A 10,000-nucleotide genomic window follows, 5' to 3' on the forward strand; every position below is an offset into this window, starting at 1 on the left:
TACAAACCAGGCAAGGTTACGATATTAAGCAATTATTTCCCTTGGCAAAGAATGTTAACATGTATATTCTAACCCCGATGGCTTGTTGACGTTGTTGTTGTTGTTGTTGTCGGCATCGCCCTCCTCCTCCTCCATCTCCTTCTTCTATTCCTTCTTCTTCATCTTATCCTCCTCCTCCTCCTCCTGTTCCTCATCCTCCTCCTCCTCCATCTTCTTCTTTTCCTTATTTTTCATCTCCTCCATCATCTTCTTCTTCTCCTCCTTCTCCTCCTCCTTGTCGCCGTCATTCTCCTCCTCCTCCTCCTCCTTTTTCTTCTTCTTCACCTTCTTCTTCTTCTTTCATTACAACAACGTGCCATAACAATTTGGGTTATGAGATCTAAAAATAATTACACGTCGGTCATAACCAACAATCTATCTTTTATCATTATAAACTTCAGTCACCATTTTGGACATGCACCCTTTACCAGCGAGCATAAATAAAAAATTATGCCATAGATTATGGATTATTAACCAGAAGAGCTCTGATTGATTTAAAATCCTGTCATATCAAAATGTACCAAATTTACTGAAATCGATTACTTTTAAGATTTTATCACGAGCTACTATATTATTCTGCAGCGTCATTTTCGGACTCAATAACTTCAAAGACATGGCACCAAACAAACAGGAATGATGATTCTTCTGCACTGAAATTATGAAGGCCGCCGAGGAGGACAAAATCGGTTGACTTATGCCTGCGACTACAAAAGGTAAACCAGGCTTTCGGCATGCTGAAAAACTTTTGGAAATCAAAGCAAATTATGAGAAAGACTCAACCTGTAATATACAAAAGCAATGTTTTACTGTGTACTGGTTTATGGAAGTGAAAGCTGGAAAATAACATCCTCCATAACACAGAAACTAGAAACCTTTCAAAACAAGTGTCAAAAAAGAATTTTAAACATATATTGGTCTATAAAAATAAAAACAGTGGATCTATTAAAGAAAGCTGACTGCACTAGCATTGAAAGCCAAAATTATAAGAAGATGGCGTTGGCTGGGTCATGTAGCCAGAATGGAAAAAAGGCCACTTCCCAAGACAGCACTGTACTGGACAGCATGTGGGAAAAGAAAGCGGGGAAGAACCAAAGAATCCCTGGCGAAGGACCATGGAGAAAGAATTAAAGGAAGCAGGCCTGTCCTGAAATTCAGCCACCGAAAAAGCAGCCGATCGCAAAAAAAAAATGGAGGTGTCTGGTGGATGCCTTATGTGGCTCAAGGCCCGAAGAGGATTAAGTCGTAAGTAAGTATGCCTGCGGATGGCCTTAAGTCAGTAAGTCAGTCTTTTCGGCAGAAGCTATGCAAATTTTCTCATTATTCAGCCTATACCAAACTCATAAACTGAAGCTTTGTGATGGTCAAACGTTTAGTCTAAAACTTGGCAGGACATCAACCAGAACTCTTCTTAATACAATATGTGACCCACCGTATCAATCTGGTTTTATATCGGAAAGAATTTAGACGACGAAACTTTAAGGTCAAGTTAACATAATTTTAGCATTTTTGATGTCTTGAAGGTTAATAAAGGAAACTCACTCATTATGAGAAATTGCATCATAACGTAAATTTTAAGAGTAAAATTCAATTTCACGATCAGATCCCCCCCCCCCCCCGGCATAATACCGTTCTGAGACGATAGGTCACACATTGAGTTGTGGAGTATATATATATATATATATATATATATATATATATATATATATATATATATATATATATATATATATATATATATATATATATATATACAGATAATGGTTTTAAGCACATCGGGTTAAGTGATTATGACTGTGTTTGCAAGTAATGCATAAACAATAGATACTTTATTCAGTAGAAAGATGAACTTCTCCGTCTGTTAGTCATCACGACCCTTTGATTGAAATGAAAAGTATGATAGCCATTTGTTTTAATTCTGTTTTTTTTTCAGGCATAGTTGCAGCCACACTTTTGGAAAAATTAGCGCTTTTGGGTTGGGGAAGGAAGTTGGGGGGGGGGGGGGGGGGGGGGCACCACACTAGTTATCTTTCCTAAAGCTTCAAATTAAAACGTTTAAAACAAATATATATATATATATATATATATATATATATATATATATATATATATATATATATATATAACAACGGCATCTTTCAAATGACGCTATACGTTATTCCACAGAACATCTCATTTATCCCGCAATGGATCTGGTTTGCTCCCTATTTCACCTACCCGAATTCGGAAAGAGAAATTTTGTGATAGACCAGTGTCTCATTTAGAGGATAGAAGACAAAATAGTTCATAGTCATTTTAACGCTAAAGGAGCTGGAATAAACTCCACCTCCATAAACCCGATGGTTTATAAACGGGGACTCATTTTATATTTGAATTTTGTCCAAATCACGACACTAAAGGATACTATTCTCATCCTAGGAAAATATTTTTTCATAAATCAGCGGGATATTTGTGGGCCCGTTAGTGAGTCATTGGACTGAAAAAGGAACAAATAAGTTTTGAGACATTTTGAAATAAGGAGAAAAAAAATTTAAAAAATCCCAATCGAAACACAAAACAATAACAACATAACAACAACAAAATACAACCCCGCCCCCGAAAAAAAACAACAAAAAATCAAACAAATAAAAAAAAAAATTAAAGAAAATTATTTTAAAAAAATGAAAATCAAAGAAAACCCAACAAAATACACATAGTGACATAGGTGACCCGACTGCTCAATTTGTTATTAACTCGAAATGCAATTATTTTATTTGCAAGTCTGATAACCCAGTTTAATATGGGCTCAATTGTTGTTATGGAAATGAAATTTTAAAAAAGCATAGCAAAATATTGTCCATTACAACAATACTAAACCAGGTCCATAATTGCGTTCGGATATCAGACCTGCAAATATGTACACGTTGTCTTAAATTGAGCCCAGAACCGAAAAAATAAATATTACGTAAAATGATAAATAAAACGAAATTATTATTTAAGAAGCTGTATCCACTCTTCATTGTAAGCAACATTAAAGATTAAATTCTCAATACCTATTTTACCCAAAAATACTCCCAAAATGATGTTGCGGGTCCCTTATTTAACATCCTAAAGCTGAACACTTTACAATAAAATAATAGTCTGAAATAAAGATAGGAAGTTGATAATTCATCTGAACGATTAAAACATTTCCAAGCCATTGGAATACTAAATATCTTTCTGAAAAAAACAAAACACAACAAAACAAATCCAAGGCCTAGGCGTTTCTCAAGTGACGGCCATTGCACCGTATGTTGCATGGCAAAAGTGAAGGCCACCGCTCCGCGTTGTACACGTTGTGTTGCTGTCAGTTGGCGAGCGAGTCAATTAGGCGGTATAATAAAGTGAAATAGATATATAAAATTAAAAACAATCTGAGCTGAATAGGGGAGAGTAAGGAGAGTGTGTGAGGGAGGAGGAGAAGGAGGGAAGAAGTAGAAGAAGAAGAAGAAGAAGAAGAAGAAGAAGAAGAAGAAGAAGAAGAAGAAGAAGAAGAAGAAGAAGAAGAAGAAGAAGAAGAAGAAGAAGAAGAAGAAGAAGAAGAAGAAGAAGAAGAAGAAGAAGAAGAAAGAAGAAGAAGAAGAAGAAGAAGAAGAAGAAGAAGAAGAAGAAGAAGAAGAAGAAGAAGAAGAAGGATGAGGAGAAGAAAAAGTAGTGGTAGTAGTAGTAGTAATAGTAGTAGTAGTAGTAGTAGTAGTAGTAGTAGTAGTAGTAGTAGTAGTAGTAGTAGTAGTAGTAGTAGTAGTAGTAGTAGTAGTAGTAGTAGTAGTAGTAGTAGTAGTAATAGCAGTAGTAGTAGTGGTAGTTGTAGTAGTAATAGTAGTAGTGGTTGTAATAGTAGAAGAGGAATAGCTATAAATAAGAAGAAAGTAGGAAGAATTGAAATGATAGTGAGGACAACGAAAAGGGAAAGTATGAGATCTGGTGTTGACGATGATTCTGATAATGATAATGATCATGATGATTATGATGATGATGGTGATGATGATGATGACGACGATGGCGACGATGATGATGATGATGATGATGATGATGATGATGATGATGATGATGATGATGGTGATGGTGATGACGATGAGGATGATGAAGATGATGCACGATACCTTACCTTATTTTTCAATTTTATTTTTGCACATTACACATCGGTTACGAAAGTTTAGTTGGTAGTCTTAATTATACGGCGCTTGAGGTCTTTCTTTCTTGTTTCGCTATCGCATTCATATTAATCTGAAAAGTGGTGTATGATAGAGTACCAGATAAAACAGTGGGAATAACACAAGGCAATAGTTACTTTGAAATCAGATGGGATTCGAACCCTATGATTTCTGGTATTCGGACAAACGAGCTATTCATTATGCTAGCAATTTCTTCATCTAGTGACCTCATGAATTTTTTATTTTTTTTTGTAATAACATCAGCAAAGTAATAATGGCTATAATGGATGGAATATTCTTTACAATTTTGAAACAATAAAGGCACAGTGATATTTGCCTGAATCTGCTGTGCTATGAACTTAGAGATTTAGTTATCTCGCTGATCGGGTTGTCTCTTAATGGGAAATAAAACGCTCGATGCTCGATCCGCGTGATAGGAGGGCTTATGATTTGGGAATTATTTCTTGTATTACCTCTGCTTTATCTGGTTCGGATTCATACACCTCTTGACATAATTGTATCTATACCACTGCTGCATGTTTCCTTTTATTTTCACGTTGTTTCACTTTTCATGCTACGACTTAAGAAAATCCAACTCAACAGAAAGATATAATGAGAATAAATAAAATAAATAAATAAATAAAACAAAACAAAGAAAAATTAACCCCAACCCCCCCCCCCCCCCCCCCACAAAAAAAAACCAACAACAAAACAACAAAAACAAGAAACACCAAACAAACCAATAAAACCCCACAAAAAAACAAAAAACAAACCCCAAACACAAACAAAACAAAACAACAGAATAAACTTAACCCCCAAAGAGAAAAAAATCCCCCAAAAAACAACAAAAACAACCCCCCCCCCCCCAAAAAAAAACAAAAAAAAAAAAAAAAAAAAAAACAAAAAAAACAAAAACAAAAAACAAACAAACAAAAAAGAAAAAGAAAAAAAGAAAAACCATTTTTAAAAAAAAGTCAACAAATCCTCCCCTACCCCGAGAAAAAGTACCATGATTAAGAAATTAAAAAAAAGTAAAACAGCAAAATACAAAAAACTAATCCCAAAAGAAAAAAACAGACCAAAAAAAAAAACAAACTATTAAAAACAGACAAAAAACAAAAATAAAATAAAATAAAAAACCCAAAAAACCCCAAACAAAACAAAACACCCAAAAGATCTTCAAAATACCAAAATGAGTATTTAGCTCTTCTTCATTAAAAAAATTTTTTTTTTGGAAACTGTTATAATCATTCTTGAATTGTCCACTGATTCTGGTGTAGCATAGCATAGTATCCATAATTAGAATATATACACAATGCAAATCACACGACAGTTCAACTAAAAACAATCATTTGCATAGCAAAACAAAGCCAGTGAAACAAAGTGAGTGAAAATTACGAACTGCAATCGAAAACACAGCAAGCATTTCAAATCTCCGAGCATCTTTTTTTTTTTTCCTCATCTTTGAACGACCTTCAACCACTGCCAAGCAACATGCGCATGTCACGGCCATTTGTTGAGAAACACTTTGATCAAACGTCACCGAAGTAAAAAAGTGGGGCACAGAAAGGCGACTGTGTCCCTTCCTTAATATGCGATCCACCATCTCAACCTGATATTAAATCTAGGTAAAATAGATGGCGAAAAAACATTTTACGTTAAAATTATCAGACATTTGGCAGTTTACTTTGTAGATCCTTAAGGATCTATTTCCTTTTTCTTCATTTGAGCAAAACAATGAATGTTGACACAATTCTCACATCATATCATTTTGGCTATGGATTCAATTTTCACCACGCTGTTATCCAGTCATAATACAGCTTTGAGCAATGTTGAAGATTACACAAATTAAATATTTTATATTTATAATATATATATATAGATGGCTGGCGATCACAAATGCATCAATTTAAAATTGGTCATGACAATGAACAGTTATAAAATCATCAAACAATACGTATAGTATTATATATATATATATATATATATATATATATATATATATATTATATATATAGTATCATTGATGATTACTTGTAAACATGCACCAATGTATTAAGATACATTCTTAAAAATACATTACCTAAATTGGAGGTAACGGGACCCTGCTCGCCATCGTTCTGAAAACCTACCTGTCTTGACAATGTGGATGATCGATGTTACCTTTCCATGTGCTCGAGGTCATTGGTCACATTGCAAAGTGCGTTAAATTGACCCACATTGTGAAAAGTCTTCACAATAATTGAGAAATATCCAACGTCACGATTGGTAAATATTACTCAGTATAACTCATGGGTATGTTTACAACTTTTGTAAACAAAACACCGTGTTAACATTTATTGAGAAGTGTCCAATCGTTGTTCAGCAACAAATTATGTGATAGATGATTAGGCTGGACGAAAACATGAGTATAGATCCGCTCACTTAATGTCATTTATTTCAGAAACTTATTAAACGTATAGAAGCTGTTAAATGGTGGAGTTCCATTACTTTCACTTGACATTGATGAAACTACCTGTCATGCGCATGAATAGACGCCCTAATTTTATTAGATTATATATAACTATAGATAATTCTTATACTTATATAATATTGATGAAAATATTTTATATATATATATATATTTGCAGGGCATACTTATACGCATATATCGCATTCTAGATATGTTACATTTTACACCATTGTAAAAAGATTACGCCCTTTCGCAAAGGCACCATTAAATCCCAATCGCCTAGACATTCCATGAAGGATTATAGATAATTCATCAAACAGGATGTCTGATGTCAACACAGGAATCACCCATGCTGTCCATGTTCTCACTAAACAGTAATGGGGCTAACCTTCACCGGAAATATAACGGACCAGCACAAAAATTATGTGTACCCTTGATGGTTAAGGGCTAACCCACACCGGAGACTGACTTCGATGACCCGGCACTGCCGTTCTCTGCCGTCTTCCGGAGAAGCTCGAAAAACCCCTAAAACGACAGAGGACGTCGAGTGCTTGGTATGGGTAGGTCTAGCGGCTCTTCTCTTTATTCTTAGCATTTTGTCCGTGCCTGACGTCTTTTCCGGAAGACGGCAGAGGACGGCAGTGCCAGGTCGTCGGAGTCAGTCTCCGGTGTGGGTTAGCCCTTAACCAGACTATAAACCATCAAGGTTACATATATTTTTTTTGTGCTGGTCCGTTATATTTTCGGATGGCAATGTTGCCAGATAGATGCTGTTCGCTTACAAGTTAAGAAACTCACAACATTGCTATCCGGAAATACAGTTTACAGATAATTACTATAATCTTGGTTGGCACCCCCCCCCCCCAAAAAAAAAACAAAAAAAAACAAAACAAAACAAAAACAAAAACAAAAAAAGCAAAACAAAAAAATAACAAAAAAAAAAAAAAAAACAAAAAAACAAAAAAAAAAAAAAAACCCAAAAAACAAAAACAACACAAAGGCAAAAACAGAACAATAACAAAGACCCGAGCGACGTCAATTTCGTTCCATCTATATCTACATTCATTTACCGTGGGTTTACAAATAGAAATTTGAAGTGCGTGCTTGTGATGGAAGTTACAGAAACCAAAAGTAAACTCAGTGCAGGGAGAATGAAAATTTAAGTAAAACAAAACACGGATGAGAGATTTCGTTCCGCACCCCCGCCCCTATTCTCAATGTACCAATCTTTTAACATTGAAAAGGAGTTGAAATCTTGGGGGAAGATAGAATACAAAACGAAGTATACGGCCATACAGTCGCTTGACTTTTTAATAAGAGTTGTCAGATTGTTTTATCTGTGATTTTGTACATTTGGCTACAAAACACAACTGTAGTAGTCGGTGAATTCCATGTTAGAATGTAGACATGGTTATTTTATGATTATCAATCCTTAATTCATGATTTCATAATGCAAATTTAATCTATATTTGACATTTAAATAAATCTGAATTATGCGCTTTAGCTAGAAAGTATCAATGGAAAAACATCTGCCACAAATTTGTATTCCGGAAGTTTCGGTTGGTATGTTCCATATTGATTTATTTCTTATAATTTTTTTATCGTCGTATATTTGTCCTCGTTTCAGCGCAAAACCCAATGTACATTGATAGAGAGACCACCCGATGTGTCAATTTCCATCAGTGTGTTGTCTTACTAGAAGATTACATCTTCCATGGATGTTTTCATTCTGGATTCAAATGGTTCATGTTTATATATTGACATGAGATCCATAGCCGAAAAAAAAAAAATAGGAAAAGAAATATATAGATTAAGATAAAAACAAAAACAAAAATAAAAGCTAATTTTAAAAAAGACCAAAAAAAAAAAAAAAAAAAAGAAAGAAGAAAACAACAAAAAACAAAAACAAAACAAAACAAAAAACAAAAAGACAACAAACAAATGAGACAAAAAAAAAATGAAACAAGCAATACAGGAAAACCAACCCAAAACAAAAACAAAACAACAACAACAAACCCCCTACCAAAAAAAAAAAAGAACAACCCCAAAACAAACAAAACAAAACAAAAAAAACCCCAACACAATCAAAAAAGCCTTATCATATTCTTCTTGATTCCAACAACAAAACACAAACTGTCGTCCCAGGAAATGGCGACGTGTCAATACATTTTTAATAAAATTGAGAAACACAAAACAAACAAAAAACAAAAACAACAACAACAACAAATAAAATAAAACAAAAACCAAAAAATCCTGTACATGTTATTGTATCGGGTAATTATTTCTGTTGGTTTAACTATTAGTAGAACAACAATGATTTGTGTTGTTAACAATAAATGCTGCACTTTCTTTTTTTTTTTTTAAACGTTCATTAGTGGAACAGCACGGTTTGTGTTGTTGACAAATGCTGCAGTGCCTTTTTTAAAAACGTTCATTAGTGGAACAGCACGGTTTGTGTTGTTGACAAATGCTGCAGTGCCTTTTTTAAAAACGTTCATTAGTGGAACAGCACGGTTTGTGTTCTTGACAAATGCTGCACTGCCTTTTTAGAAACGTTCATTAGTGGAACAGCACGGTTTGTGTTCTTGACAAATGCTGCACTGCATTAAAAAAAATATCGCTGCGTATCTCACAGAAAAAAGTTCACATAACTTGATTTAAATTCATATTGAATTCACCCCCCAAAAATTGACATTTTATTTTAACAATAAAAATGACGTTAGCTAACTATAACCACTTGGCTGTCATATAAATTGACTTTATAAAATAAATTTAAAAAAAACTTCGCCCGAGGTGACCTGTAAGAATAAAAATAACAAAGTAACGCAATGAAAAAAAATCGAGAGTCTGAAAAGAAAAGAAAAGAATTATGGGATACTCACAATTTTCTTTTTATGAGTATTCCAGCTATTCTTGCTCTCGATGAGGTAGGCCATGAGACAAATGCAAAGGAAGACAGCGACACCTACGATTACGGATATCGATACTTGGGTGACCATGTCTGCGGAAAGATGTAAATAAAGGATTGAAAATACACATTTGAGGAAAAGGAAGGAGGGGAGGAGGAGGAGGAAGAAAAGGAGGAGGCGGAGGATGGGGAGGAAGAGGAGGGGTAGTAGTGGAGGAAGAGGAGGAGGAGAACTTATATTTATTAAGAATATTTGAACCATCGCATCTAACTAGAATTACTGTATCCAAGGCAAACCTGATATCCTTAATTAATTTTTGACCAATCAAAACGTGGGATTTGTGACACACCCTCAAGCTCGTTCGGACATATATATATATATATATATATATATATATATATATATATATATATATATATATATATATATAG

At 34.2% G+C, this 10,000-nt stretch overlaps 2 protein-coding genes across 3 annotated transcripts in view; one reads left to right on the top strand and one right to left on the bottom strand.

The window, feature by feature from the left end:
- The window catches only part of LOC144967521 (uncharacterized), a 189,426-nt gene that overhangs the window by 172,137 nt on the left and 7,289 nt on the right, over positions 1-10,000 (top strand). The gene's annotated exons all lie outside the window — the stretch shown is intronic.
- The window catches only part of LOC144966888 (dorsal-ventral patterning protein tolloid-like), a 16,596-nt gene that overhangs the window by 1,402 nt on the left and 5,194 nt on the right, over positions 1-10,000 (bottom strand). Inside the window, exon 6 of the mRNA XM_078903594.1 lies at positions 9,543-9,661. Coding sequence (XP_078759720.1) covers positions 9,543-9,661 — 119 coding nt within the window. The remainder of the gene's footprint in view (positions 1-9,542; positions 9,662-10,000) is intronic.

Source organism: Berghia stephanieae, chromosome 3 (genome assembly GCF_034508935.2).
Source record: "Berghia stephanieae isolate SIO BIC M18660-M18661 chromosome 3, UCSD_Bste_1.3, whole genome shotgun sequence".
Classification (NCBI taxonomy): domain Eukaryota; kingdom Metazoa; phylum Mollusca; class Gastropoda; order Nudibranchia; family Aeolidiidae; genus Berghia; species Berghia stephanieae.